At 51.3% G+C, this 15368-nt stretch overlaps 1 protein-coding gene across 4 annotated transcripts in view; it reads left to right on the top strand.

The window, feature by feature from the left end:
* Positions 1-15368, top strand: part of TTLL1 (TTL family tubulin polyglutamylase complex subunit L1) — a 35128-nt gene that overhangs the window by 10754 nt on the left and 9006 nt on the right. For 3 of the 4 annotated variants that reach the window (XM_019961939.2, XM_019961937.2, XM_019961938.2), the window contains 5 exons: positions 5000-5208; positions 6610-6790; positions 7956-8090; positions 9351-9459; positions 13070-13213. In XM_019961939.2, the coding sequence (XP_019817498.1) occupies positions 5000-5208; positions 6610-6790; positions 7956-8090; positions 9351-9459; positions 13070-13213 (778 nt within the window). The remainder of the gene's footprint in view (positions 1-4999; positions 5209-6609; positions 6791-7955; positions 8091-9350; positions 9460-13069; positions 13214-15368) is intronic. The other variant, XM_070790535.1, reaches the window with a different exon arrangement.

The raw sequence follows: 15368 nt of genomic DNA, 5'->3' as shown, positions 1-15368 counted from the left end.
TCGGCTTCTCATGCCGGGGTGGGGGGCGAGCGGGAGTTCAGTGCTGCCGTCTTCACGCCGAGAAGAGTTTTGGATCGCTTTTTTTTTTTTTTTTTGACTTTTTTTTGTGTGTCAGAGCATAGCCCATTAACACTGTTGTGACAGTTTCAGGCGAACAGCGAAGGGACTCAGCCGTACACGTACGTGTGTCCGTTCTCCCCCAAACTCTCCTCCCATCCAGGCTGAGGATGACATAGCACTGAGCAGAGTGGAGCTCTCCTGAGCCAAAGAGTGAGTGGAGGGAAGGGCTGACCAGTTTGATAGGAGCTGGATATTTGGAGATGTTGAGAGCTCATGCTTTAAGCACTGAGCGTCCCAGTCAGGTCTTGGAAATCGGTTAGGGAAAATTACTGAAAACAGCTAAATATTAACCGGTCGGGGAAAGGTAAATACAGTAACCAAGCAGATTAAGGCGCAGCCGTTAAAATACTGTGATGATCGTAAAGCAGTTTGGGAAACTGAACAACAATAAATGAGAAGAAAAACATATTATGAAATTGTATTTGTATCCTGACAACACCTGTGCAAAAACACCTTACACGTGGGCAGCAAGTAGACGGAGTGTGAAACAGGTAAACAGTGACCGTGCTGGAGGGAGTGTAGGGTTACCCATTGCCAGACAGCGAGTAACAAGCACCAGAAAACCTAGGGGCCTGGGGCCTTCCCTGGCGGTCCAGTGGCTAAGGCTCTGCACTCCCAGTGCAAGGGGCCCAGGTTCAATCCCTGGTCAGGGAACTAGATCCCACATGCCTCAACTAACTGTCCCAAACGCCGCAACGAATTTTGGAAGATCACATGTGTCACAGCTAAGACCCAGGGCAGCCAAATAAATAAATATTAGAAAACAAAACTTAGGGGCTCGAAACAACCACTTCTTGTTAACATGAGTTTGTCGGTTTGGTGGAGCGGTTCTCTTGGTCTGGCCTGCTTCACTGACCCTACCTGGGCTCATGCAGCATCTGCTGTCACCTGGCGGGTCATCCAGGACCTGGCTGGTCTAGAATGCCCTTGGCCAGGACAACAGGGGCTCCTCTCCACAAAGCTCTCACAACCCTCCAGCCAGCTAGTCGGGGGCCCAAGAGAGAGGTGGCAGCTCTCAAGGCCGTTAAGGGCCCGTCTCAGAAATGGCACGCCATCACTTCTGTTCTTTTTGGCCAAAGAACTGCATTGAAGTGAAGTGAAAGTCGCTCAGTCGTGTCTGATTCCTTGCGACCCCGTGGACTATACAGTCCATGGAATTCTCCAGGCCAGAATACTGGAGTGGCTAGACGTTCCCTTCTCCAGGGGATCTTCCCAATGCAGGGGTTGAACCCAGGTCTCCCACATTGCAAGCAAATTCTTTACCAGCTGAGCCACAAGGGAAGCCCAGGAATACTGGAGTGTGTAGCCTATCCCTTCTAACTCCCTATACCATCTGAGCTATCAGGAAAGCCCAAAGAACTGCATTGGGTTGGCTCAAATTCAAGGGGAAAGTTATTTTACCTCCAGAAGGGACTTGCTACAAAGTGACACAGGATATGGAACAAGGAGGGTGGAGCATTGGAACCCTTTAACAGTCAGGCTACAGGGTAGGTGAATGTTTCCCTTGCTCCTTGCAGAAGTGCCTGTCGCTGGGCCTCAGGAAGACTTGTACAAGGTGAGCTCAGAATAGCTTGTCTTATGGGAAAGCAGAGACATGGTCGAGGACTGCTAGAGTCACGTTAATAAGACTCAGAAGGCAACTTAGAGAGTTCCTTCTGCCCAAAATAAGGAGAACTAGAGCTGCAGTAAGAATAACTGAAACAGATCGAAATTCATGATGCATGTTTGAATCTATGAGTTCATAAACATGCCCCCAAAAGAACTGAAACGAAACACCATCCCTGCTGCTCAGTCACGTCCAACTCTTTGCAACCCTATGGACTGTAGCCCACCAGGCTCCTATGTCCATGGGATTTTCCAGGCAAGAATACTGGCGTGGGTTGCCATTTCCTTCTCCAGGGGATCTTCCCGACCCAGGGATCAAACCTGTGTCTCTCGCATCTCCTGCAGTGGCAGGCAGATTCTTTACCACCCGCATAATTTGTGACACATTTGAAATGGCCACAGTGGGGAGCTCCCTGGTTGCCTAGTGGTTAGGGCTCGGCATTTTTCACTGCTGTGGCCCAGGTCCAGTCTCTGGCCGAGGAACTGAGATCTCATAAGATGTGCTGTGTAGCCTCGCCCTCCTCTACAAATAGTTGTGTTTTTGATACTACTTCCCTCTGGAGGTGAGAGAAGGGTCTTGTCCCCTTCTCCTGACCTTGGGTGGGCTCTGTGACTGCTTTGACCAGTGGGACATGGCTAGTGTGTTCTTTTTCGGGGCCCAGACCTTAAGCAGCCAGCAGCTTCTACTTCCTGTGTGGAAAGCCCCAGCCGGAGCCACAAGCTGTCAGATGAGAAGCCTGCCCGTCCCAGGACTGTCGTGTGGGAGAACCCACCCCCACAAGGTGCCAGCTGTGGACAAAGCCTGCTCGGGCCCCCAGACCAGCTGTCTGAATCCGCCTGAGTGACCTCAGTGCCACGTGGTTCAGAGCGCTCAGCCGCACCCTGCCCAAATTCTTGACCCCACAGAACCTAGAGATAACATACCATGGTGGTTATCTTAGGTAGCGAACGTTGGGTCGTTGGGTCGTTTGTTCTGCAGTGATAGGGGCCCAGCACAGCTCGTCACACATCCTTGGGTCGGGGCGGGGGAGGGCAGGGAGCCAGCTCACCATTTGGAAAACTGATGCAGGAAAAAAGTCACTCAATCTTCCCTGGAGAAACCCTTCACGGGCTGTCTGAATTGTTCATGAAGGAAAATTTCTCCTCATAGAAACATTCCTGGCAATAAATGAAGGAGGAATGAGAAAGGAGAATTTTCACCATTTTGTAACCCCTCACGAAATAAGGATCTATGTCTGTGCAGGACAGAAGCCGCTGACCACAGGGCAAGAGGGCACTTGCGTGTGGCTGATGCAAACAAAGGTGTCTGTGCCCGAGTGTGGTGTACGCTCCCGGTTCTAGCACGGAGAAATGAATGTAAAATCCCTCACCGCTAATTTCTATGTTGATTATATGTTGAGATGATAAGATGTTGGACTGTTGTTTGTCGTTCAGTCGTTGAGTTGTGTCCGACTCTTTGCAGCCCCGCGGACTGCAGCATGGCAGGCTTCCCTGTTCTTCACGGTCTCCCAGAGTTTGCCCCAGCTCGTGTCCATTGAGTCGGTGATGCCATCCAACCATCTCATCGTCTATCGCCCCCTTCTCCTCCTCCTGCCCTCAAACTTTCCCAGCATCAGGGTCTTTTCCAATGAGTCAGATTAAAATTCTTGCCTCTTGAACTTCTGGTTTAATGTGCCCACTAGAAAGCTCACCATATGACTCAGCTACGTGGGTCACATTGTAATTCTCTTGGGTGGAGCTGCTGACATCCTGAGGGGAAAGGCTCCAGGCTGGATGTGCCGGCCTGTGGGAGCACGCACTGCCCAGGACACAGCTCCGCGTCCACCTGGTCGGACCCCCAGTTTATAGGAAGTGCAGGGCCCGGGGGAGCATGGTAAACAAGGAAGCTGTGAGAACGCCTGCAGAACAGGCACCCAGTGTCTTCAACACATAAATTGCCTAGAAAAAAAAATTTAAGGAAGGTGGGAGAGAAAGTATAGATTTAAAGACATGTGAGAGAGAACAACTAGTGAGAAGACCTGGCTTCTTATTTGCAAAAGCTGTGAAAAGTATTTATCGGACTACTGGGGATTGAACGCTGAGTAACATTTGACGGTTTTCAGGAATTACGGCTGCTTTTTTTTTTCCCTCTCGTGGTAACAGTGTAAAATAGGATATCATATAACATAAAAAGGAGTTCTTGGGGGTCCAGTGGCTAAGACTCCATGCTCCCAATGCAGGGGGTATCCCTGGTCACTTTTAGGTTCGAAGTATTCATTAACAAAAGAAACAGTATACACAAACAGTTTCAATATTTAATAGAGGATTACTTGGCTTAATTTCAATGTACAGTCATTAAAGGAAGAAAAATAGGGACAGCAGAGGAAAGTAACAGCATGCGCACCTCCAAATTGGGCCGACCCACAGCAGGCTTGACCGGCACCGGCACCGGCACGTTCCTTAGTATCTGGAGTCTCAGCTGGGAAAAGGTCCCGGATGGTCTGCCCACCCCACGGGTGAGGCTTCACGCTGCAGTTTGGGGGGTGCTGTTATCAGTGGTTTGCGTAAACTTCAGAAATGCAGCTCTGGTTTTACTTTCACTTTCACAATCCTGTGTGTCTCAAACCTTGTGAGATACAGGATTTTCCTGACCTGAGAGGGCTGGCCAGGCCTCCAGGGGCTCAACAGAAAATCCAGGGTCCTCTCCCTCTCTTATCCAAAGTGCCGCTTGACTTGCTGGTAGCAGTTGGTGTGCTTGGCAACAGGCGTGTAATCCAGGCAGGGTGAGGAGTCAGAGGTCAGAGGCCTGCTCTCGGCTTCTGAAGCCTGAACAAGACTGCTTCCATTTTGCCTTCCCTGACAACTGCGAGGGAAGTCCCTGGGGCTTTGGTTTTAAGGGGTCCCTGTCCTTCCTGACTTGGAGTGCAGATATTGAGTCAGTGAATTTCTTGACTTCATACTCAGAAAGGGTCTCTCTCATGTAATATCGATAATCAATGTTATCATTAACCGAGAAACGTTTATTGAGCATCTACTCTGTGCCAGAGAGTGCAGCCAGTCAGGGCACAGACTCAGAACAGCCCTCGCCCAGACTGTTCAGGTATAGTCACAGACACACATCCTGCTGCCGTAGGCTGGACCCCTCTGGGCTCAGGTGCGGGCTGGGGACAGCTAAGCTCTGAGGAACATGCTTCCTTGTCGGAAGGAAGCCGACAAGGGCCTTAATGAGTCCTCCTTCCACGTGGACACACCCTGAGCTTTCGTCCCGCACGTCCCTTCTTGGCTTCTCTTTCAGGATGAGCGTGCAGACCATCCGCAATGTTTTTAGTGTCGAAACTGGCTACCGGCTCTCGGATGATCAAATAGTCAACCATTTCCCAAACCACTATGAGCTGACGCGGAAGGACCTGATGGTGAAAAACATCAAGAGATACAGGAAGGAGCTGGAGAAGGAAGGGAGCCCGCTGGCAGAGAAGGACGAAAGCGGGAAGTACCTCTACCTGGGTTCGTGTCCTTTCCACCGGCTTCACCTTTTAAATAAATAGCCGTGGTGTTTTTTCCCCCATCAGCACATGGCATGGGGGTGGCAGCTGTTGACTCTGCGGGATGAGTGTGTCTGTGCGAGTTGTGAGCACCTGTTTCTTTCCTAGTGTTTACAGGATACGGAGGAGCAGGGCAGGGGGCGGGGAGGGCTTCAGCTTTGGAATCTTGAGTTTGTGTCAGTGCCTTGGAAATGTGCTCAGGAGGGCAGGGGCCCCTCCGTGGGCTGCAGACTGCCGGGAGGGGTGAATCCTGTGTCTGGGAGGGCCCGGAGAGAGTGGTGTGTCCATTCAGCATCCTGTGAGAAAAGCTGGCCTGGCGGAAAGTTTCAGAATCCCTTTGCACACTTGGGGAAGACGATGTGTGACTTCTCTGGGCCTCAGTGTCCTTATCTGATAAATGGGAATAATAACAATGCCGAGCTCAGAGGTTGCTGTGGGGATTAAATGGTACAGATTTAAAAAGTAACTGGCATGCAGCCAAAAGAGAACTCGTTACAGGCAGACCTTGGAGAGATGGTGGGTTCAGTTCAAGAACACCCTAATAAAGCAAATACCACAGTGGGAATTCGCTGGCGGTCCAGTGGTTACGACTCCATGCTTCCACTGCCAGGGGCCTGGGTTTAATCCCGGGTCAGGGAACTAAAATCCCACAAGCCGTGCGGTGCCACCAAAAATAAATAAAAAAAACAAAACTATAAAAAATAAATGAAGCGAATATTGCTGTAAAGCAAGTCACATGATTGTTTTGGTTTTGCACTGCATGTAAAAGTTATCATTACACTAAACTCTAGTCTTTCGAGTGTGCAATAGCATTATGTCTCAAAAAAACAATGCACATACCTTCATTTAAAGATACTTTATTACCTAGAAATGCTAACCATCATCTGAACCTTCAGTGAGTTGTCATTTTTTTTTTTTTGCAGTAGTATTGGCTTGGCCAGAAATTTCCCTTGGGTTTTTCCGTAAGTCTCAGCCCACCCAGTAACATCAAGATTACTTATCATAGTTCATCAAACATAATAACAAACATCATAATGAAAAAGTTGGAAATAGTGTGAGAATTACCAAAAGGTAACACAGAAACACAAGGTGAGCCAATGTTGTTGGAAAAATAGCGCCAGCAGACTTGCTACATGCCGGGTTGCCACAAACCTTCATTTTGTGAAAAAACACATTATCTGTGAAGCGCAGTAGAGCAAGCCGTACGTGTCTTACACGGATTGAACGGCAGAAGTCCTTGCTCCATCAGACGCTGGGCAGGGGCGCAGGGTACGGCACAGGCCCTGGAAAGGCAGGCGCGGTGTCTTCCCGTCCGTGGCCGCTGTTGGGCTGACTCACTCACTGTCCCCTCTCCCGTCCTCAGACTTTGTTCCTGTCACCTACATGCTGCCTGCCGACTACAACCTGTTTGTGGAGGAGTTCCGGAAAAGCCCCTCGAGTACCTGGATTATGAAACCCTGTGGCAAAGCCCAGGGAAAGGGCATCTTCCTGATCAACAAGCTCTCGCAGATCAAAAAGTGGTCCCGGGACAGCAAAACATCTTCGTAAGTGGACTGGCGTCCCGTGCGCTTTGCAGCAGCTGTCTCATGTCATTAGGCTTTTGGCCATGGGCTGGTGGGCTGGGGGGGAATGGCTGGGGGGGCTTGCTTGCTTTCCCAGGTGTGCAGCAATTGTGCATGTGAACACCTGGAGGCAGGGCTAGGCCCTGTGGCCACAGCAGCATCACCAGGCATAGAATCTCACCCGGAGAGAGGTGTGTAAAGCAGGGTAAGGGCACTGGAGCAGGGAGCCTTGCCAGATGCTCTTTGTTCTGAAAGTTGGGGGGAGACCCATCCAGTCCTGGTGCTTCTGAGCTGGCAAAGCACGTGCTTAACCCCTGGGTGCCTGGGCTTGCACCCCTGTCTGACGCTCACCGCCTGAGTCAGTTTTGTTGCATAGACTCTCGGGTTTTTCATCCGAGTAAACTGGGGACACAGTGGCACCAGCCTCACGGGGGCGAGTTGGAGATGGACCCGAGCACTGGGTGGTGTGTGCAGCCAGGGTGAGAGAAGACCTGGGCACAGTCAGGTCGGCCTCCTCCCTGGGTTGGGGGCTCCTTGGAGCAGAGGACCCCAGGAGATTTAGGCTGAGCCTCACTCCTTGCCTCTGTGAGGTTCTTCACTGCTGGGGAATGCCTGGACCGTGGGTGCCGTCCTTTAGGGGTGGGCGATGTCAGGATTTCCCAGGAATGGCAGGGACGCCGCCTCGTGTCCTGCGTTGAAGTCTGACTGCATAGTGCCAGCCCCCGGGGGTTCCTCCATGGATACTGCCCCCACCCCCCAGCCCCTGTTTTCTCCCCACAAACCAGCCTCTCACTTGATGAGAGGCAGCAAGCTTGTCACCAGCCAACTAAGGGTCTCTGGTCTTTTAAAATAAGGCAGGTTTATAATGTTGTGTTAATTTCTGCTGTTCAGCAACGTGACTCAGTTATATATATCCTTTCTCATATTCTTTTCCATGATGGTTTATCACAGGCTATAGACTACAGTCCCCGTGTGCTATAGTGGCACCTTGTTTATCCATTCTGTATATAATATTAATGCCGCTGCCGATGCCAAGCTCGCCATCCATCCCTCCCTGACCCCCCTCCCGCTTGGCACCCTCAGGTCTGTTCCCTGTTAAAGCCCTCTGGTGTTTGCATCTAAGCTCAGCCTTCTCTGCCGCACCCAGGTTTGTGACTCAGTCCACCAAGGAAGCCTACGTGATCTCTCTGTACATTAACAACCCGTTACTAATCGGCGGCAGGAAGTTCGACCTGCGCCTGTACGTTCTGGTGTCTACGTACCGCCCGCTGCGCTGCTACATGTAAGAGCTGAGGGGTTGTTTCCCTCCTTAAAACTGTGCTTTGGGAATTCCCTGGCAGTCCCCTGCTTAGGACTCAGTGCTTCCACTGCAGGGGACCCGGGTTCGATCCCTGGTCAGGGATTAAGATCCTGCAAGCCACGAGGTGCGGCCAAAAAAAAAAGACCGATTTGACACGACACCTCCTGCTCCTCAGGACCCTGGCAAGGGTTGTTAGGTTGGTCGTTGGTCAAGTTCCCCGAACTTGCAGTGCCTGGCACATGGTCCATGTTGAGTAAGACGGTGCCTTTGACAGTGATGTGAATCCTCAAAATAAGAAGCCACTCTCTGCAACCTTGCAAACATACTCGAGAAGGAAACCAGACACAGAAGGCCACGTGTTGTACAATTGCGTCTCTACACCATGCCCAGAATAGACAGAACTGTAGGAACAGAAAGTAGCTTGGCGTTTGCCCAGCCCTGGGATTGGGAAGTGGCTGCTGAGGGTCACAGGGCTTCCTTCTGGAGTGACGCAGTGACGCGCCTTTTGGGGTGTGGTGGTGATTGTTGCACAGCTCTGAACCCCAAAACCGTTGAGTTGTACACTTTAAGTGGATAAGTTTTATGGCCTATAAATTATATCTTAATAAACTCCTTATATAAAAAGAACCATAAAAATTTTACAAGGCAACTCTTCTAAAAGGTCAAAACGAAAAGCAGCTCTTTTTTTTTTTGCAATTTTTTGGTCTTTATTTATATGTTTATTTATTTTAAACTTTTTATTTTTATGGGAGCATAGCCGATTAATAATGCCGTAATGGTTTCCGGTAAACAGTGAAGGGACTCATCCATACATATACATGTATCCATTCTCCCCCAAACGCCCCTCCCATCCAGGCTGCCATATAACATCTGATCAGAGTCCCCTGTGCTATACTGTAGGTCCTTATTGATTACCCATTTTAAATATAGCAACGTGTACGTGTCCATCTGAAACCCCCTAACTATTCCTTCCCCCATCCTTCCCCTGACAACCATAAGTTGCTTCTCTTGAGTCTGCCAGTCTCTTTATGTCTTGTAAGTAAGTTCATTTGTATCATTTCTTTTCAGATTCCACATATAAGGGATGTCATACAGTATTTCTCCTTCTCTGTCTGACTTAACTTCACTCAGTATGACCATCTCTAGGTACATCCATGTTGGCAGCTCTTTTAAGACGAAAAAGCGTGATATTTTGTTTACGCTTGTCCTCAGAGCGTTGAGTTAATCCAAATTCCCGCCTAGGTATAAACTTGGATTTTGCCGCTTCTGCACCGTGAAGTACACCCCGAGCACCAGCGAGCTGGACAACATGTTTGTCCATCTCACCAATGTCGCCATCCAGAAACACGGGGTAAGTACTTCTTTTCAACTAAGCTTAAGGAAGTGGACTGATTTCATGGGTTTCTTTGTTTTTTCTCTTTGCAGGACAGGGTGGGTGGGTAGAAGAGTTGGAGTCAAGATGCCCTGGCACTGATGAGGGGGAGCCCCGGGTATCCAGTTTGGTTGCCCAAGCCGAGTGCCAGCCTGTGTCAGGGTGGGGGACTTGGAGAAAGAAAATCCCTTGTCCAAGCCCTGTCTTTCTAGTTCTGTGACCTTGGGGGTAAGTTAACTGAGTGTCAGAGCCCCAGTCTCTCCAGCTATGAAAGGAGGTAATATTATTACTGTCTTTCTAGTTCTGTGACCTTGGGGGCAAGTTAACTGAGTGTCAGAGCCCCAGTCTCTCCAGTTGTAAAAGGAGATAATATTATCACCTTATGGCTGTTGGGAGGATTATAGGAGAGGATTCATGCATGGTCATTCACTCACTGAGCACCTCCCTGGGTTAGCCCCATGCTAAGGGCTACAGTGATGGGCAGTATTCCCAGGTGGCTCAAGGGTAAAGATTCCACCTGCCAATGCAGAAGATGCAAAACAGGTGGGTTTGATCCCTGGGCCCAGAAGATCCCCTGGAGAAGGAAATGGCAACTCACTCCAGTATTCTTGCCTGGGAAATCCCATGAACAGTGGAGCCTGGTGGGCTCCAGTCCATGGGGTTACAGGAGTCAGACACAATTTAGTGACTAAATCACAACCACCACCATCACCTCAACAAAATCCTAAACCTATAGTTTGCCCACAGAGCTCCAGGTCTTACACAACCACCAGCTGGCCTTGTCTTTATACGTTTCCCTGCTGGCTCAAGCGGTAAAGAATTTGCCTGCAAGGTAGGAGATGTGGATCAAATCCTGTGGGTCAGGAAGATTCCCTGGAGGAGAAAATGGCAGCCCACTCCCGTATTCTTGCCTGGAGAATCCCATGGACAGAAGAGCCCTGTAGGCTACAGTCCACGGGGTCAAAAAGAGTTGGACGCGACTGAGCACACACTCACACAAGGGATCAAATTCCCCTGATCTCTGCTCTCATGGAGCCCAGAGCCTGCGGGGGAGATAGCTGTCCAGTAGTTGTGTGGAGGAATGTGTCACAAACGGTTTGCGTGCTCTGAAGGTAGAGACTCAGAGCTGGAGGAGCTTGGAATGAAGGATCCTGGGGGCCAGCTGGCCAGAGGCTGCTGTGCAGAAGCAGGCTTGAGCAGACACCTGAAGTCTGAGCCAGGGGTTCCCCAGGTGGACGTGCAGAAAGAACATTCTAGCAGAGGGCACAGTCCGTGTGGAAGGAGCATTGCAGAAGCTGAAAGTGGTCAAGGCGGCTGGAGCCCCGAGTGAGGGTGCTGGTGAGAGAGGGCCCTGGAGTGGCCAGTGAAGGCTGGGACACGGGGCGCTATACCCAGGCTCTGACCCAGTCCTGGCAAACAAGTCCCAAAGGTCTCATTTCTCTATGAAAGACCCTCTTCTACTTGTATCTTGCTTGAATGGAAGCCTGAATACCCTGGTCTTTTTCTGTAATTGGAGCAGAAAGAGGGTAAATATTGATCGAAAACAAGCTTTTCTGAGTAACCGTACTGAACAATTTGGTCAGACCCGCTTGGGCTCAATCCGATGTCCATCACTCACCTGCTGTGTGACCTGGGCAAGTCACCCAGCCTCGCTCTCAAACAGCAGCCCTGGTTTTTACCTTGCTGGTCGTGAAATGATGTGACCACGGCCACCTGTCCCTGAGGGTGGCAAGTGGCTTCCATGTGAGGCTGACCCCACGTCACTTGCCCATCAGGTTTTTCCAAGAGCAGCATCGTTACAAGGTTCACAGAGGAGGTGGGGTGACATGGCCGAGATGTCATACTCACAAGAAGGGGAAAGTGACCTTTCAAGTGACACAGCACAGAACTTACGAGCATCTGGGGGACAGCTAAGCAACGACAGACCCTTCATAGCCAAGTAGCACGTTCCCTGAGGTCTGGGCGGAGCTGGGGAATGACAGTGACTGACCTCTTGTCCGTTTTATGTCCTAGGACAGTGCACAGTGGCTGACCTACAAAGACGCCTCGACCTGGGGGTGCCAGACTGAAATTGGGAGGGTGGTCTCATCTGATGAGCCTTCTCAGGACATCAGTCACTAGGTCACTATTTCCGTCAATAAGGAACAGAAATGATTCTTTTTCTTTTGGCTCCACCACCTGGCATGTGGGATCTTAGTTCCCGACCAGGGGTCGAACCTGCATCCCTTTCAATGGAAGCACACAGTCTTAACCACTGGACTGCCAGGGAGGTCCCCAGAAACCATTCGTTTAAAATGGCAGAAGAAGAGAGTGGAGGCAGTACAGTCAGTCTGGCGTCTCTCCACGTCCAGACGCAGCAGTACTTGCCACATTGATCCTAATTGTCAATGCTTTGCTTTTTAACGTAAAAAAGTGCTTACTCCAAGAAACCTCGGTTTCAGCCTTGTGTGGCTCTAGTTTAGCACTGCAGAGAGAACCGATGTTACATGGAACACAGAAAGGCTGCGAATGAGGCAGTGTGTCTACGTGTCCACCGGGGGCCCCTGGGTGCAGAGTGCCACCCTGCACTCCGTACCAGGGTGGCAAGACAGTCCCTGCTCTCGGGAGGCTCAGCATCCAGCCAGAGGGGCCGACTGCAAAGGACTGCCTGCAACTGAAGGTCAGGAGACCTCGGAGCTGCCCTGGGAGTGCCCGCCAGGAGGCTAGATTCATCCTGACTGCTGGAGGGTTTCCCATGGTGGAAGATGAGCAGGAGAAGGAGATCAGAGACCAGGGCCAGGTCCTGAAATGCACAGTTTTGCAAGTTGATAGGAAAACAGTGCTGTGAGATCATTCTGATAAGATAACGTTCCTACAGGCCCCCAAACAGATGTGTACTCGTGCTGTATATATCTGTGCATATGTCAGTGTTTTGCATAAAGTGCAAAACAGGCCTCTAGAATTTTTTTTTAAGTAAGCACATTTTTCTCGATGGTACAAAGAATCTGTGCCTGGAAAAGGAAAGGTACTTCTGGACAGTTGGCCTAGTTTTTCCTATGATTTCTCTTAGGGATGTTGTTGTTAGTCATGTCTGACTCTCTTCAACCCTATGGACTGTATAGCCCACCAAGCTCCTCTGTCCGGGGGATTTCCCAGGCAAGAATACTGGACTGTGTAGCCATTTCCTTCTCCAGGGGATCTTCCCAAGGACCAAATCCGTGTCTCCTGCCTTGGCAGGTGGACTCTTTACCCCTGAGCCACCAGGGAAGCCCGATGTGTAATCTAGAGGTGATTTAAAGGACACGGAGATGGGAGGATGTATGTAGGTTATGTGCAAATGCTGTGCTGTTTCGTGTAAGGGATTTAGGCATCCAGGGATTTTGGATCCTGAGTGAGCCCTGGAACCTGTGCCCTGCGGATACCCAGGGATGACTGTGTTTTAAGAACATGCATCCCAGATCCCCAAGGGGCACAGCCCATGTGCCTTGTCCCTATGTGCCCGCCCCCCACAGGGGAGGGCCCCAGGAAATGCTCAAGGGTGAGAACAAGCGCTGGGTTCCCCTGGGTGCCTTGCCTGCCCCGCACCCCACCCCCTCATTTCCGTGACCAGGAGGACTACAACCACATCCACGGGGGCAAGTGGACCGTGAACAACCTGCGGCTGTACCTGGAGAGCACCCGAGGCAAGGAGGTGACCAGCAAGCTGTTCGACGAGATCCACTGGATCATCGTGCAGTCCCTGAAGGCTGTGGCGGTGAGCCCTGCGGGGGGCTGCGGGGGTGGGCGGGAGCCCTAGGAGCAGAGAGAGCGAGGAGACAGCGCAAACCTGGGAGTGGTTTGGGATTGGGGGGTACTTGTGGCTCTTTCGCTAAAAACACCGGTCTTTATGGCCTTACCTCCTGCAGCCACGGCCTTGGGACCTCCCCAGACGGGCCAGGTCCCCTTGACGTCCATCACCCCTGGCTCTTCTGTTCCCCCTGAGTGGACAGTGAGCCTTTGTCACAAGCTGAAGCTTTGGAGATAGACTTTTCAGCAGCCTCCTTGTTTTTAGGCCTCCTGCTCTGCTGTTTCATAGACATTTAGGGCGGGTGAGAGTCCCCTCTTCTTTTCACTCATGTCGCCTATCTGTTGGCTGGTTTGGAGTTTTTGTGTTTTTTTTTACTGTCCTAAAGCAGGTGCGCATCTGTTTTCCAAGGAAAAGTAAAGAATACACCTTGCAGCACCAGCGCGCAGGCTGCTCATTCTAGGGCAGAAGCTGGTGGGCAGGCGAGTACGCGCCCACACACCGGGGGTTGAGGGGCCGCGGACAGAGCTTCACTCCCCGGGCTCGGAAACGTGGGGAGATGAGCTCTTGGAGGAAGTGTGATATGGGCTTGGCAGCGAGGTGGATATGTGTGAAAATACATATGTGCAATCTTCTCAGTGGAAGAGTAAGGTCTTCCCCCACCCCCGTTCTTTTCTTTTTTTTTTTTTGGCCAGGGCACAGGACCCGTGAGATCTTAGTTCTCCAACCAGGGACTGAACCCAGGCCCACAGCAGTGAAAGCACGGAGTCCTTACTACTGGACCGCCAGGGAATCCCCTCTCTCATTTTTTTTTTTTTTAAGCAAAATGTATCTGTTTGGCTGGGCTGGGTGTTAGCGGCCTCAGGCAAGATCTTTTAGTTGCGGCACGTGGATCCCGGGCTGCCTGCATTGGGAGGACTGCTGGACCACCAGGGAGGACCCCCGACTCCCATTTTATCTCAGAAAATGACAGTTTATACTGTTTCCCCATGTGTGGAAAGCTTTGTTGAAACAGCCTGGTAAAGAAAATTATGGATGGAAAATGGGGCTTCTGGTGGACACCTTGGCTTTCCCGTGTCTTGAATCGAGCTCTTCCTGTTTCACCAAGCACTCCAGAGCCCTGCCAGCTCCTCCTGTCTGCGTCTCGGGCTCACAGGGTGGACTCGACAGGGGAGAAAAAGAACGGGGGCGAGGGAAGACCTTACTCTTCCACTGTTGGAGAAAGACATCTCAGGGGCCATGCTCCACGTCTCTTACCCCACGGAAGCCATGTCTTGAACTTCAACACTTGGGTGAGGGTCACAGTGGGGATGTGTGTGGAGTCCTGGACTCAGATTTCAAGCCAGGCTGTAACACAGGTGATGCGGGCGCCTTAGTGCCTGGTTAACCAGCTTCCTCCACCTCCTTCCTGGCTGGCTTCAGTCCCCCTGGCTGGCAGAGCTCTGAGAAATCATTGGCTGTCTGATCAAGAATGCCTGTGCCCTGGCCCCGGGTGGTCAGCCGGCTCCCCTGGCACAGGGATCCTCAGGTGCCTGAGGGTCTCCTCCTGCACTTTGGGCTCCAGAGCTGAAAAGCTGTGGCATTTCCAAGGCTCTGAGGATCTGGGGAGCAGGGATTCATTTATTCCATTTTTATTCATTTAGGATGTCTCCTTGTTTTTACCAAGTGTGTTGCCTTCCGGGAATTTAGGGGAGAGATAGGGACACGGGCGGCTGCAGTACCTTGTGAGAAGGGCGTGGTGCGGGGGCAAGGACCACGCAGGGGGACCCAGACCCAGGACATGGGACATGGGACATGATGGAGAAGCTGGGAGCCACAGCTTGGGGGCAGGATGCTCAGAGGGCCAGAGACAGCGGGTCTGGGAGATGACAGAGGGTTGTGACTTCCTATTCTGCAGAGGCTTTTTGTGACTGTGGTGTGGGCAGTATCCGGGTCAGGACACCAGAATTCAGTGGAAAGGCAGTGGTTCCACTAGATTTCCATGTGATGAAACAGCCCGCCCCCCAGCCTGGTTCTCCTCCAAGTGGGGCTGCACTGGGCTTCGTTTCCTGTTCTGAATTGAGCGTACTAAGTAGAGTCCAGGCACCCACTGCCACATAAGAAGCCCTCAGGGTCCTCACGGTCG

The sequence above is a fragment of the Bos indicus genome, chromosome 5 (genome assembly GCF_029378745.1).
Source record: "Bos indicus isolate NIAB-ARS_2022 breed Sahiwal x Tharparkar chromosome 5, NIAB-ARS_B.indTharparkar_mat_pri_1.0, whole genome shotgun sequence".
Classification (NCBI taxonomy): Eukaryota; Metazoa; Chordata; class Mammalia; order Artiodactyla; family Bovidae; genus Bos; species Bos indicus.
This window is presented reverse-complemented; position numbering and strand designations above follow the sequence as displayed.